The sequence below is a fragment of the Drosophila tropicalis genome, unplaced genomic scaffold (assembly GCF_018151085.1).
Source record: "Drosophila tropicalis isolate 14030-0801.00 unplaced genomic scaffold, ASM1815108v1 contig_867, whole genome shotgun sequence".
Classification (NCBI taxonomy): Eukaryota; Metazoa; Arthropoda; class Insecta; order Diptera; family Drosophilidae; genus Drosophila; species Drosophila tropicalis.
The window spans coordinates 3,449,629-3,465,596 of record NW_027173362.1 but is presented as its reverse complement, the minus strand read 5'-3'; the positions used below and the strand labels follow the sequence as shown (position 1 = coordinate 3,465,596).

At 36.4% G+C, this 15,968-nt stretch overlaps 2 protein-coding genes across 4 annotated transcripts in view; one reads left to right on the top strand and one right to left on the bottom strand.

Moving 5' to 3' along the window:
• rst (roughest) overlaps positions 1–15,968 on the top strand; it is a 240,091-nt gene that overhangs the window by 105,905 nt on the left and 118,218 nt on the right. The gene's annotated exons all lie outside the window — the stretch shown is intronic.
• Positions 1,058–1,777, bottom strand: LOC137583654 (osteocalcin 2). The gene has a single exon (XM_068298744.1). It carries the CDS (start codon positions 1,775–1,777, stop codon positions 1,058–1,060), a length of 720 nt encoding a protein of 239 aa, XP_068154845.1.

Genomic DNA, 15,968 nt, shown 5'->3' with positions numbered 1-15,968 from the left:
GTGATTAATTTCTATTATTATGACACTGATTACAGCCACTTACAGGCTCATTACAGTCATGAGCACATAATGCACACAAGCCCGGACACACTGGACACGTGACAAGGGAACTAGCGGGTGATGTGGGTGATGTAGGTGATGTGTCTCTGTGTGTGTGTGTGTGTGTGCGAGGTAGCTGGAAGGAACAGTGTGAACGGTGTGAACATTTATCAAGACATTGACCGCCGGCCGCATGCAGCGACAAAGATCGTTTGTCTTGCACTTGAACGGACCAGACCAGACCAGGCACCAAGTAGGGCAGACCATGAACCGGCCGGTTTTGCTTTAGGCACAGTTTACACAGCCCATTAAAGTGCCCAGCCAACTGGCCTGGCGCAAAATTTATGCATTCTTTGCAGTGACTTGGTATTCGTGTTAGCCTTTATTTTGACAAGCAATTTGACTAGCACGTGAAAACGATGGGCCAACTTGTTGAAATTATCTAAATATATATGTATAAATCAGTTATTTCTGGTCATACAAATTTCACTCTCACAACATTATTAAGTCCATCAACAACTTTAGTTTGAGCATCTGTTTCTTTCAAGATCAGATAACTATATCATTTAGTTTCCACAGTTAACTTGGTTAACGACATTCTGTTAGTGTTATGGCTGATTTTGAAAAGTTATGATCAATCTTCAATAATATTTTTCAATCTTAAACACTTTCCATTGTTGTCTATAGGCCACATTGTGTGGGCCCATATTTATTTGGTCCTGGACCTCTTTCGAAGTTTTAGCTGGAATTCAAAATTGTTATGGTTTGTGTTGAAACATTCAACTTCAAAGTTCTTAAACTCTAAATCCTTTACTCCTAGTTTAGATTTGACCAATTACTCCGGTATATAAAACAGAAAAGGATCAGTATGTGTGAATTATAAATAATAATTTTGCAATTTTATTTAGACAAATCAATAAATAAATAAATAATTAATTTAAATAAAAAAAGGGTTTTTAGAAAAAAAAATGAGGTTTGCATTAGCTTTATTAACTAACTGCTGATTTGTTGGCACCAATCAGCCGCGATTGGGTCTAACCACCATCACCTGAGCCTGACCCTTCTTCTTGCCACGTTTGTTCTTGTTGCCGCGACGGCGACGATTGGCATTGACATTGCCACGACGCTTGTTCACACGACGGCGTCTATTGGGTTGGACGCGGCGGCGATTGAGGCCACCAGCAGCTGGACGACGACGCTGGAGGGCACCTTCGGCCACAATTTGTGGCAAAAGATCAGCAACTGGCGAGGCATAAATGGCCTGATTGATGGCCGCATTTGTGGCAGATGATGATGAGGACGAAGATGAGGATGAAGAGCCACCGTTGAGATTAACATAGATGGCACCGCCTGATGTGGTTGTAACACCTGTTGATGTTGTTGTTGGTGATACGCTTGTGCCGGTCACAAGGCCAGTTCCTGTTGCTGTTCCAGTTGTCGAAGGTCTCAATTGTTCGAGCATATCCTGTTTATTGGTGATATATTGATTCAATGCAGCATTGATGCCCGAGTTGGAAGTGCTGCTGCTGCTGCTGCTCAAACTGGAGGCCAAAAATCTCAACTGTCCATTGACATTGCCATCTTTGACATAAATGCCGGCCAAGTGGGGTTCACCAGCCTTGGCTTCTGGTGAAGCAGCCGCGGCAATACCGCCCTCAACCGCTGGAGCAGAAGCAACCGCTGGGGATGATATGACCAGCCATAGGCCGGCAATCAATATGTAAATGCTGTTCCACATTATTTTCGTATATTTGAATTTTGGTTTGATCGATCAAGATCTCAACAGTGAGAACCGAAGACTGCGAATTGTCGTTTGCCAGTTGCCCTTTTTTATACTTACCTTCCGAACGTCATGAGTTGGTAAAATAAAATAAAACAAAATAAGAAAAAAACAAAAAATGATTATTATCACGCTTTCTTTTATATAGAATTCAGCATTTTCTTTTTTGCACATATCATTTACTATTCATTCTTCATTATGAATTAATGAAGAAGCCCTCAAGCCATTCGCAGCTTTCTAAGTACGAAGCATGTCAAGTACTTTTATCTATTGTTTGCTTTGAAATCCACGGCTGCTGATTCTGCTGATCGTGCTGGTGCTGCGGCGACTGTTATAGGCCCTCAAGTGATGAATGAGGGGGAACTTTAATTAGAGACAACTATTTCATATGCACCTTGACGAAGGAGAAGAAATTGATTCAAGTAGGCGCCGCATTTGCTTTTAACAAGATGAAAAGAAAACGAAAGAAGAGAAAAACGAATATCCAAAAACAAACAAATTTGGTTTAAGATTGATTTTTGAAATATTTGAAAGTTTCAGTTCGATTCACTGGATTTGATTCGACTGCCACCACTTGAATCAAATGGCACACACATCAATCATTCTATTCTAGTCCTCGATCAAAAGATATGAAATCGAAAGTTGAATGAGTTTACACTAACAGAAAATTGTTAAATGTACATAGAAAATATAATAGGTATAGAAAATTTACTATATTACTAAAGTATTTAGTCACACATGTCCCGCCTCCAATTCACCTTTTTGATTCCTTAAGAAAAATCAAAGTAAAATGCAGGGAAAGAATGTGAGAAGGGTAACTCGGTGGGGCAAAAAACTCCTTCGGCCTGTTTACCTATGTGAAAATTCCTGATTTAATTCTAGAAATCGATTTGAAATAATATTGTTCGCTTTTGAGAAAATGTTGATTCATATAAGGCAAAGTTTTTATTTTTGATATTCGCTTTTCTTTTAAAATCAGATAACGATCTAAAATTCTTTCAAAAAACATCATAAAAACTTCATTTGTTGAAACAATAGATCAACAAACGATCCTTGTTTAAAACTTCTGTTTCAATCTTGTCTCCCGATTCAGTGCTTAAAGTAAAAACATTTTCTGGACTTTAACTTAACTTAACTCTACTGAAAACATTTCCAATGTGCATATTTTTGACCAAGAGTGTTTGCATTTGATTTTTGAAGGGTTCGCTTTTTGGAGGAGTTCGCTATGATAGGCTTTACTGTACTCTATTGTGAAAACATATTCGATGGTAAAAAATGTGTAACAAAACATATGGAAATTGGCGGGATGTCTGAAAAACTCAACTAGTTATAAAGAATAAATAAATGTTTATTCACTGATATTTTATCCACTACAGACTAAGACTAGACTAAGTTTTCGCTAGACTAAGTTTTCGTTCTTAATCGGATTGATGTTTGTTCTAGTTGTATTACAAATACTTCAATACAAACTTCAAGTTCAACTGATTTTTCTTTTCCTTGCTCGCCTAGCAATCTCTATCTATCTTCACATTTTGTCGCTTATTTATCATTTGCACTTCCGCTTTTCATATTTGCCTTTTCCATTTACTTCATTTTTATGGTGTTTGTGTGTGGTGCTGGGTTTTTCTTTCTTTTTTTTTTTTTTTTGGGAAAAACTGAAACTGAATAACGCACAATATGAAAGTTGGACGGCGAGACGTTGAAGGCGGTGGGGGTTTAAGTAAAGGCAACTCCGGCCGCTTGTGTGAATTATGTGAGCATGCTCTGGGCAATATTTTATAGTCCTAGCAGCTTGCCCCACTGCTGCATGCCCCATACCGCATGGCCCATGTGTGCATCATAATTTACAACACATTTTGCAGGAAGAAGAAGCTGATTAGATTACGTCTCGCCTACAAATTGAATGACGAGAAAGAGAGAGATAGAGAAATATATTTTTCTGATGCAAAGTTTTCTTTAAACAAATGCCGCCGCCTTAATTTCCAAGTTCCTGTCAGTTAGTTCGTATCCTTCTTCACCTTTTTAACTAAACATAAAAGAAAGATATCGAAGCCATATTAAATGTGCATGTTAAATAAAGGTTAACACAGAATTTTTGATTTCGTGTTTTTTTTTTTGTTTCTCTCCTGTTGGGGTGGGGAAATTATAGAGCACGAGCTGAAGAAACCGCTAATTAAAAATGCATTCATCTTGCGATAGACTTCGAGTCTGGCTCCTGGTATAAATTGTGCCGTAGCCAAAGCATAAATCTTTATTATCGTGTGGAGAAAAACAAAAAAAAAAAAAAAACAGAAAAAGGGAAGAAAGGGGAAAACAACGAAACGACAATACGACAGTAAACCCAATATACCAGGAAAAATGTCGAGAAACGAAGATAAATATGAGAAGTCATGGAATTAAGAAATAAATATACAAAACCAATAAGCATAAGACATTAAGTAATCAGCGGCAGCGGCAACAGCAACAGCCACAGCAACGGAACTCCAAATGGAACTTAATTAGTTCAGGCCAAACGGACAATGCGCACAGTGGGCCAAAATCGTTACGACAAATGACAACAATATTATTTTTTATAATTGGAAATTAATTTTTTATAAACTTTAGAATTAAATTACTTGGAAAGTCATTTTCGATTTGTTCTTTTGATTTTTAAATGAAATTATTTGAGTTTAAAGCTGAAACTTTGATATACACTGAAAAAAATCACTTAAAATCACTTCTTTACATTCATATGTTAAACCTAACCCTTCGGGATAGATGAATTAGATGATTGCCAGATGCAATCAGGCTCAATTAGTCCATGAGTTGCTTGTGAATACTTATTTATTTTAATTCCAAACAAAGCTTTTGAAATTTAAGTGTATGAGTAATGAAACTAATTTATTTATTATGTATTTCGATAGATTGCTTAATGGTTTAAAATTTAGACTTAGTGTCTATCGATCAAACGAATACAAGACATATTATTCTGGATGGCAAACATTTTTCAAAACTTATTTGACATTTTTCTTTTTTTTAATTCCTTAAATGTTTGTTTATTAACCACTGTGTGGACTTTGGATTGGTCGCTTCTGTTGGCTCCCTGATTGGCGCCTGAATCGGGCTCTGGTCTGCATTTATGAATTGAGACTTTGGCGTCAATACTACCTACTTAATGAAGTACTCACATTGACTCACATTCACTCTTTTGCATAGTCGGAATCACTTGCCCACTCACTCATTAGCATTCACACTATACTACTAATTGTCCTCTCAGGCTAGAAGCATTTGCCTTCTTTTTTTGTCCAGCTACTGCTGCAATTGCTGATTTGATTGGGAATTGAAAACAATCGAAATCAGAAACACAATTCCAATTGAAATTGGAGAAATCAGAGAGGAAGCAGCAGAGCAGCAGCTGCTAATGAAGTCAGAACTCATCAATGCATACAAAATGCGCTGCGTGGCCATTTCCGCTTTGATTTATGCCTTTTTCTAGGCAACACGGCCTAAAGGGAGCATCTAAAAGTCAAAAAGCAACAGCAATGGCAACAATCGGAAACAAAATTCGTCAAATGTGCTGGGGAAAAATGATTAAATGATGGAAACAACTGGATGAGGGGAGGGGTATAAGCAAAGGTCGGGTCGGTAATACGAAGAGAGCACCAGGTGGTGATTGTGACGAAAGCTGCTAATTTGATTGATATTGATGATTGTGAGAACACAGAAAAAAACGCAAATCAAACAATTATTGAGTGTTGCCATGTGGATTGATGCATCATGTGTGCGCCATTCGGGGTGAGACTCGAACAAAAAACATAATCAAGAGGGCAATGTGGGAAAATTAATCGTAAAAATGCAACTTCAAGATACAAGTTTAAGACTAATGTTTACAGGAAGTTGATTAGCCATAACTGAATGAACAACTCTTAATAGGATCATTCATGGAACCCTTTCAAATATTTGATATCAAGCAAAACAATCGAAACGAACGAAATGAAACATGCTTCTACAATCGAAAAAGTAATCGTTAGCTATCGATATCGCATGAAAGATCTGTGCCAGGATCACATGGAGTTAGTTTTATAAGTCTACACCATTTTTGTTATCTGCCGATTGGATCAATTAGTAAGAGAGAAAGATTAGGCTCACTGATTTTACGTTTTCTTCTTCCGTTCCATTTTGTTCCTTTTTATTTTTACTGCTGCAAAAGAGGTCAACTGATTGTGAGTAAGTTGATTAGGTTAAGAGAGACTATATGTATTTGTACTAGAGATAATATAGTTATAAATTTCATTTTTATTTGCTTTGAATTTGACTTTAAATTGTGCAGACCTTGAACGAATGAAATGTTCCAGTTGGCCAGTTGGCCAGTTATTATTGTTGTTGCTTCTTTCTATATGTATGTATGTATGTACATATATATGAATATGTAGTTGTTGCAATTGTCTGCATTGCAGCAGGCCGTAAATTTATGGGAAATAAATTTATAGCATTTTGTTGTTGTCCTGCTCATCTGCTGCCTTCCTGCCGGACTCTATCCGCCGGCCCCGGCCACAGCCAAGTGCTTGCCCATACTCATAGACTTATGCCTTATGCCTGTCCAAGGCTAAGAAAAGGCAGTCAGAACATTTGGCAAAAATTGCTAAAAATTGAAATCAACTAGGCAAATGTTGCTAGAGACAATTGTCACAAAACGAACAGATGCAGATTGTAAGGAATGGTCGGTCGGGGTGGTCGACAGCGGTGGGTGGCAAGGGGTTGGAGGGAGCCAAGAGAATGGTCCCTTTTGTTGGCCAGGCACATTAAGTTGTTCCTTGTTGTTTGCCTCGTTGAGAGCTTATCTGCATGCACCACAATTATTTCAGCTTGTCACACGTTTTTGGCACAGAAGTTTCGAATGGGGCAAACTGATGGCTGGGGATGGCAGGCGGGTGGCCGGGTAGCGGGTCGGACAGGCAGGGACTGCCTGGGACAACTTGTGAACTTTACAAATTGAAATTAATTACTTTGCATTTGGCATTGTCTAAATACAAAATCGTCGCTTTCAAAATAAGTGAAAACCAAATTTGGAATGAGCGAATATTGCATCAAAATTGCAATAGAGTAATTTAGAAGGTTTTTTTCTTAAGTTGGTGAAAAAAATTACAAAATTTTGTTGTACAAACCAATCTTAACCAGACTCTGCTCAATTGGGGCTAATCTTAATATTGATCAAGAAGAGAATTAAATTTGTATACATCTATCTTAGCCGATATCTGTTGACAAATGTTTTTGAAATTGCTTTTCTATATGGTTTACCGTTTTCCAACTATTTGAATTATCATATTTTTTGAGTCTCGTCGAAAGTTTAAACCACTAAAAAAATAACTGTACATACATGGGACATTTTGGTTTCCTTCCGTCCTATCCGTTTCCTTTACCCTTTCATGACTGCTGTCCTAGGGTCCTTTATGTAGTTTTCATATTTCCATTCGTTTTCTCTTGGTATTTCGTAAGTTTCATTTTTGTTTTTTCTGCATGTTTCTTGTCCAACATCAGTTTTGTGACCGCTTTGCCACGCCTCACCACCATCCTCTACTAAACGCCCATATTGTTAGAATGTTTTGTTGAGTTTGTTGCTTTATTTCGCTTGGCAAGTTTTTTGCAAATTTTGCCAATTTTTTTTTTGTCTATTTTGTGTTTTTTTTTCGTTTGTCACCCCCCCGTCTATCTGTGTGTTTCTCCTGCCATCTCTCGCTCCCCCTCTCTATGGTTTTGATGTCAGTTTTTCATTGCCGCTTGTTAGTTTGCTGTATTCTCTGGCAAAGTTCTTTGTCATGTTTGTTGTTTGCCCATGTCTCCTGCCACCCGCCTTCTCCTTTTGTAGACGTTGTTGTTCGCTGTCGCCTAAAACGAAAAGCGAAATGTTTTCATTTGCCAAGACTCAAATTGACATTGACAACGGACAAGGCTAGGCAACAATAGCAACAATAGAAAGACAACAAATCGCAAAAAAAAAAAAGAAGAATTACTTGAAATAGTATCTCCAAATTTACGTAATAATATTAGTTACAAATTTTTATAATACACATTTATTTTAAGGACTTTTTACGAGTGTTTTTGAAACGTTTGAATTGTCATAGATTTTGAATTTCAACTGTTAAGTTAGGATAAAGTTTAAAGACTTGAAAAGCGCTAAAACTCAAATCGAAAATAGCTACAGTCATGATGATAAAAATAGATCCACCAACATGATTTGGAGATTTAATGATAACTATATAAATTCAAGAAAATAATTGTGAAGAAACGCTGTCATTTAGTTTATCACAACAATTTTTCTAATCAAAAAAAAGGAAGTTAAACTTTAAGTTTATCTATTATTTTTATCAGATTGTATAATGACAAGAATATATACGTTTTGTGGTATCGAGAATGTCTAGTTGCCATTCAGTTACAAGCTCACTTAATTTAGAATACTTTCTCAATCTAGAATTATATCTTTCTAGCCCTAGGAAATTCTTCGAAAACTATTTCATTGGGTTTAGACTTTTTTTTTGACATTTTGTTCTGTATATTTTTATAGCTTTTAATGATCCATTAAGTTCTTAACTTATATCTTATCTTGAAATATAGTTTGTTCGATCTTAACTAAAAGCATAGTGGACCAAGTGAGATTTCAAACTGTTGACTAACACTCTCATTAATTTTCTTGAGCTTTACTAAAACAGTTTATGCAAAATGAAAGTCTATACAATTTATGCAATATATGTAAACAGTTAATAAATCTCCAAAATTGTTTCGCAAATCGGAGGATTATTTCCAAACCTTTTAACCCCATAAATCCGCCACTGGTTGTAACAAGCATAATTCTAGACAAAAATTTGCCCTCCATGAACTTGGTTTGGTCGAAAAATATATGGCCTAAGGTTGTAAGTGTTTTGTGTGTGTGTATGTGTGTTTGAGGCATTGTTTACAACGTGGCACAATTCCAGCTGCTGGTGCTGATGCTGATGCCTGATGCTGCTCCTGTTCTCCTACGCACATAAATTGTTGTAGTTGTAGCTAAACATAAGTTATGTGTGCGAAAGGCCAAAGCGAGTGCCTAGACGAGGGGAGGCACTCATGAATATGAACATGGATATCATCTGCATAGTAGAGAGAGACCCAGTAAATGGGTAAGAGATGAGAGAAACGGCATTGGCATACCAACAACAAAAACAGACACAAAAACAGAGGGGCGGCAGCGGCCAGTAGGAACCAAAGTGTAACCAACTGTTGCATGTCTGCAAACTGAAATAACGCGCATAATTGCCGCATACATTTGCCATACCCTGCAAAATCGAGACCCTAAGGGCTAAAAGCATATTCATTACCAAGAAGTTAGAAAAAACTGTACATTTCTTGAATTAGAACCTATTCTAAAGCTAATTTTAATCTAAATCAAGTTAAATTTAAACTCTTCTGATTGAAAATGAGAATTTTTAGTGTAAAATCATCTCTTACATCATTGGCAATCAAAAAACTCTACGAATTGGTCTACAAATGGTCAAGCTTTAGTATGAGACTTTTGATTTTTCAAAATTTTGACCTGTCCTAATCTTTTCAAAGGATTCTTTTGGCACATTCACATGACTTTTTTTCCACTGCAGTTTCATAAGATTATTAAAGAGATATCTAGGAGAGACAAATACCCAATCTTAACATTTTGGATTCTTTTTGTTGAATCCTGTAATTGAAATGACCAAATGACAGTGACTAGCTTAGGTCGATAGTTCGTTTGAGGTCCTCCAGGACAGGCATAACATTTCCTACCCACTTTAGCTAATCTATCAATCTAACTCTAAGAGGTACTTATTAGGTCGACCCTGATAAAATCGATGGGGCATTTTCGCAACTGGCATGTTTTACAACACTTTTTCTAGTCAGTCAGTCAGTCAATCTAGCATCTGGCATCGATGACACAATTCTCAAAAGTCTTGACTTGGCTTTGTCGACACAGTTTCAGCAATTTTCACATCTTAAAGCTGACTTTCTTTTGCAGTCTAAATGTATTTTGTCTTTGTTTTCCCATTTAGTTTTTCCTTTTAAAACATCTGTCCCATAAGTCACCTTAAATAGCAAACAAAAACAATAATGGCTTAGTTGCGTTTTGATAGCCTTTTAGCAGAGGGTCTTGCATAATTCACGTTACCCATGACAACTACTTTAGTTCTGTCTGGGGAAGGGGGGGTGGGGATGGCCTAACATGGAAATTACAGTTTGCTGGCCAAAATGCAAATTGAAATAATTATTAATTATAGTTGACGACTCCAGTTTCCGTTCCGTCCTAGACCCAAAAAATCAAATGAACTAAGAAAACAGAGACAATAAAAATAATAGAAATCGAAATAAAATAGACACTCAGTCAGTCAGTCAGAGACAAAAGCCCACATTTTCCACTCTCACACAGCAAAGCGACATACACACACACACACAGCTTGAAGCTGGGAATAAGATCGCAGTGTGCAATTTAAGAGCGACTTAAGTAGGTAAGCCCCCCATAATGAATGACTTCTAACCGACAATGAGAAAATTGCGTAAGACAGTCACCGACACACAAAGTGGAATTCAAGTTGAATGAATGAGCGCAAAGAAAAAATAAATAACTTAGAAATCAAAACAGAAAACACAAAACAAAAAACAGAAACGTTGACAACTCGCAATTTTCTAACAATTACACGTGGATTGCACGTGAGAAAAAATCGGTGGAGGGAACCATCTCAATCTCCAATGAGGAATAAAATGAAACCAAGAAAAACGAAACCGCATCTGAAATGGATTGATGAATCAAATGATAGAATGATATGAGGTAAAATAAATAGAAATAAAGTGAAAGCGAAAATCTAAAAAATTTTATGAAACGAAATATGAGAAAGGATATGAATGGATGTGAAAAACTAATATGAAACAAAATGAATTGAATGCAATGAAAATAATTGAGTTAGATGTATAGAAAAGTATTGAATGGTAATGAATCCAATCAATAGTAGTTACATCTATGTAAGTATCTCTGTGTGTGTGTGTGTGTTTGTGGAAAATGAAAAAGAACAGAAACCTTAAATTGCCAGCATCAAATTGAGAAACAAAAATTAAAACTACCTGCCAGCACCTGTCCAAACTCTCAAGAGCCTTGCCTTTGGGGCCTTCTTTAGACCCCATTTTGTAACCCCCTCCCTCCATTAAAACCGCTCATCCCCCATCCACCATCTCATTCGCATACTCTGTACGTACATATAAGAAAGTTAAGCTTTTCGCTGGCCTTCTGCCTGGACATGTTAATTTTCAATTGCAATTGGGCAGCAACTGTTGCCTCTGGTCGTCGTTTTTATCGCCAACATTGTCTTTAGATTGTGATGGGTTGGGTTGGGTTTGACTTTGCTTGACTCGGCTTGGGTTGGGTTTGATTTGCCTCAAAAGGGGGGCGAGGTATAGGGGGTACGGTGCCTCAAATTACTAAACAGCAAAGATCTTGGGGACTCATGGGTATATACGGTAGCGGTAGCTGGTAATTTTCGCACTGTTAAACCTTCCCATCAGAGATGGTTGCGTGACTCAGTCGCATTCCAAAGTGAAGTTTCACGTTAATTCTAATCCTTTAGAAAGTAAAATCAAAGTGAATAAAAAAAACTATTCTATGCCAATGGAAAATCGAGAATTTCATATTATAAACCAAAAACTTGTTCAAAACTTTAATTTATTTACAAATATATTAGAAAAAATGTTGAAAAACTAGCAAAAATTTATTTTTAATATTGTTACATAAACAAATACAGTAGAATCCGGTTATAACGACGCTCAAGGGACTGTCGATCTTCGTCCTTATATCCAAAAAACGTACTAACCGGAGGCCCTTTCTTATAAGTTTTGTATTGGGACAAACTAATCACTCATCGAACTTTAGTCACTATAACCGGAGGGACCTTATAAGCAGAGTCGTTATAACCGAATTCTACTGTAGTAACAAAAAGCTCTTTTGGAAAGTCAGTTAAAAAAAGAAAAATTAATATAATATTTAATCATTATTTCATATTTTATTTGTTGATTTTCATCGAAAAAGAGATCTATGAATGATTTTAAAAAAATAAATGATCTGTTTCTTTAAGAAATGTGAAATAAATTGAAATTTTCAAAATCTTTCCAAAAATGCGTCGACGTTAGAGAAAGAAATTTTGGTCCTGTACTCTATAATTACAGAATTTATTTATTTATGATTTCTGGCATATATTCTGGTATATATTTCATGTTCATTTTGCCATCTCTATGTCACGCAATCATCACTAAGACGAATGGAATGCACTGCTGCCGGTGTTGCGTCTGCGCAATTTCATTATAATGATGATGACGCCTTTGTACGACCAACCAAGCAGTCAGTCAGTCAGGCAGTCAGTCAGTTAGCCTCTCAACAAGAATATTAACTTCAACTTGAACTAAACAACTTAAAGTATTTGATATTACAATTCAAATTTAAGTATTTCTTTCATCAAAACCTTTGTATACCCTATCCACAAAGTTGGGCTGAAAGTTTTCATAGATCGTTGGGGACTGATATACTTATCTATCCATAGAATTGTGTGAAATGGTTTAGTTGATTGAAGTGGTTTGTGAAGGGTATCTCAAAGTCGTTCCATTGACTTGGGGCAAGTAAATTTGGGGTTTTCGTTTCTTCTTGTTGGTTATTTTTGATGCTTATCCGTTTTTAGAATATCAATTATAAGTCATTTACTTGTGGGACACGTTCGTTGGAGCCACTTCATTCACCCAGTTACAGTTACGTCAAAACTGTGCCCCCCCCCCCTGTTTACAGCGTCTTCCTTCTCGACGTCGACGACGAGTGTGAAACTGTAAAAGTGCTTTTTAATTTAAGCTCATTTTAATTGTGAGAACTTTATTCTATTTACTTTGGGTTTTGTTTTCACCTCGTTTTCCAGGCAAATCACATAAAAATTTTTTACCTTGATTTAGTGTTGGGTTTCTTTTTTGTTTTGTTTGTCTGTCTGCCGGTCTGCCCGTCCGTTTTGTTTGTCTAGGTGGCCAACTCGCAATTAACTTTGCTGGTCATTTAGCTGGAATTACATTTTATGAGCATTTTTACTTAAAAATTTTCACCAATTAGTTGTTGCTTGGTTTTCCCTCTCACCAAAGCAAGACGATGGAGTTTTCCTGATTAAAACATTTTATCAAATGAGAGCCAACTAGACGTATCTAATATGGTCTTCATAACCTTCCTTTAAAGGTTATATATGTACATGGTATTTGAGTGCAAAGGTGTCAGACTTTGCCCACTTATTCCAAGTGATTTATTTGTCCACTAAATTTCAAGATGATTTCCCAAAGACTTTTCTATTCTCTTCTCTGTTAAGATATTATAACTTGGGCTTTGTTTTTATGTCTACACAAATAACTTTTTTAAAATTAGGCTGAAAATTACTCAAAAAAAAGCTTCAGTCTTTAAAAAAAATGTTTGGAATAGTAATCTAAATGTTAGTCAGTCAAAATATCTTAATAGTAGAACAAATGATTAGTTGAAAACATTACGAATGAACATCAATTCCAATTCAAGTAGTAGAATTTGTTGTAAAACTAGTGAAACAAATTAAGGTTTAATCCTCCGATCATCCAGATTGATATAGATAAATTTATACATTTTATTGCCTCAGATAGGAATAGCATTTTCATTTTAGTTCTTAATATTGCCTTTTGAAATTGAGATTGAAAATTGTTCCCAATCCTTAATCCTCAAATAAACTAGCCTTATTTTTGCATCGACTATATACCGATTTCTCTTCGAGCCAACTTCTGTCGGCGTGGGGAAGTGTCCCGCAAAGTTTCGCAATTGATGTGAGGCCAGAACTAAATGTTTATAACCAAAGCCATCGTAAAAAGTGTCTTCAGGCAAACACCTTTTCTTGTGGTTGTTGTTTCGGCTTCTGAAGTTGTTGGGCCACGCCCTGTCTTAAGAGACTTGTCGATGGGTAAGCTATAGGGCCCCCCACGAAATTAAAAACATTTTGTGAACGTTTTATATTTGCCGATATCGGTGCGCTGATTTGATAAAGCAAGCTGCAGGCAAACAAAACCAAATTATCCTTCTCCTGGTAGGCTTTTGTGTTTGCTTTTTGATCGTTAATTGAGTTTTTATCGATCCAATGGATTATAAAGGCATGTACATAACCTTCCGATTCGCAATGTTTCCTGGTTAATCCCCAGGGATTCAAACAAGAAAACGACGCCAGAACGCACAAAATCCCTCCAAAGAAAACATTTAATTGATGCAGCAGTTAATTAATTGTAACAAGTTCATGTTGCAGCAAAACAAAAAACTACAAAAACACAAGCGAAATGCACTTATGACTGCTGCCGCCACAAATCGAAGTCATAAGCAGAGGCAGCTACGTTAACTGCCTACTTGGAAGCGACGACGATGACTTCTTCTTGGCCACAAGCAAATGGAAAGCAAAAGCACAAAAAAACAGTCATAAAAACCAAATCGATGAGGAACGTAACTGGGGATCGGCATGAGACTCGAGTTATGTGGTTGGGGCAACGGCTCAGGTTGGGGCTGGACCTGACTTGGCCTGGTCGGGCTTGTGGTTACACAAAACGGCGTGTTGATGCGAACTGAATGGGGCAAATGGACAAATACAGACAAAACATATAGTATACTTATGCATGTACATATGTATGTACATGTGTATGTGTAGTGATGGCAAGAGGGGAAACAAGTATACAACAAGGTGCAAAAGATGCAGTTAAACAATAGCATAATAACGAATTTCTAATGCTCTGCAAGACACACATTGAAAATTTATGAAAAATTGGTCCATTTTATTTATAATAGAAAAATCACACATTAATCCAAGCAAATCTTTAAGAATTGTAAACCATTTGAAGTGCATCAAGTGATAGAAAAAATATTAGTTTTTTACTTCTTTGAACAGATTTTAAAAAATTGCATCCAGAATTTAGAAATAATTTGTTTTTTTCGTTTTTAAAAATTAACAACTTTTTGAATTATGAAAAAACTTGTAATAAATCGCCAAGTTTAAAAAAGAATTCTTCATAAAAATTTCGAAATTTCTTGTTACAAACCTGATGACAAATGGTCTATAACCGAATGGACATACACTAACTTTGGCAAGGCCATTAAAAAGAAAGAGCAAATGGGAAAGATAGATGAAAGAGAAATACAGAAAGATAGAGCAAGAGCGAGAACGTTAAAGAGAGATGTAAAATAAGCATAAAACGAAAGACTTAAGGCACAAACTTCAACATTGCATTTGGGCCCGGTTTAGAAGCTGAACTAGCTCGTTCGCTGGAACCCAGCCCGGTCAGACATTCCGATGCAGCAGGTGTTTAGCATAAGTAATTGATATTCCACACACACACACAACAACTTGGCATGAAAATCACAGGGAGACAGAAAGAGAGAGAGAGAGAGAGAGAGACAAGTTTTTCCTTAGCAGCTTTGAAACTTGTCTACCAAATTATAAACAAAAAACTGAACAAACTCTCAATGAACGTAAGAGTCAATGTTTTGTCAGTTCTTTGACTCCCAAGAAATGTCTCTTTATATTTGAATTAAACCAATATTGAAGTCCAACTGGCATACGAAACATTCTCCTGCAGATCTTTCTAACTTAGCCAACGAACTGAAAGGTAAATGTTAAAGCTTTTAACTCTTGTTGTCTGAAACTCTACTTTGAAGGAGAACTCTATCAATGGTAATGGGTATTCAAATCATATGAGAGACACGCAAATAAGACCAATCGATTTTCGGATAGCCATGCGCCTTTTGTTCTCATTATTTATGCTTATGGATATTACAAAACTTCACACAAATCAGAAGCTTATTGGCAAACCATTTAGCTCTGTGGCTTTCATTATTGATTATTTATACAGCGATTTGTTGGCGCCCCAGAAACAATATCTATGGTATATGGTATAAAAACTTGATAAATAAATAAATATACATATACACATACATACATACATACAGATGTAGATGTGTAGGTAAGGCATATGTAAAGCAGACACTGTCGCCGGTCATTTTGCATTTGAAACTCTTGTAATTTATGTAAATTATTTCACTTGAACGAAATCAATATCGAAACGCCTAAACAAAAAATGTCAAGATGCCAGACGCCAGACGCCA

Excerpts from the sequence above, each read along its gene's own strand:
- LOC137583654 (XM_068298744.1), bottom strand. The coding sequence starts at position 1,777 with ATGTGGAACAGCATTTACATATTGATTGCCGGCCTATGGCTGGTCATA.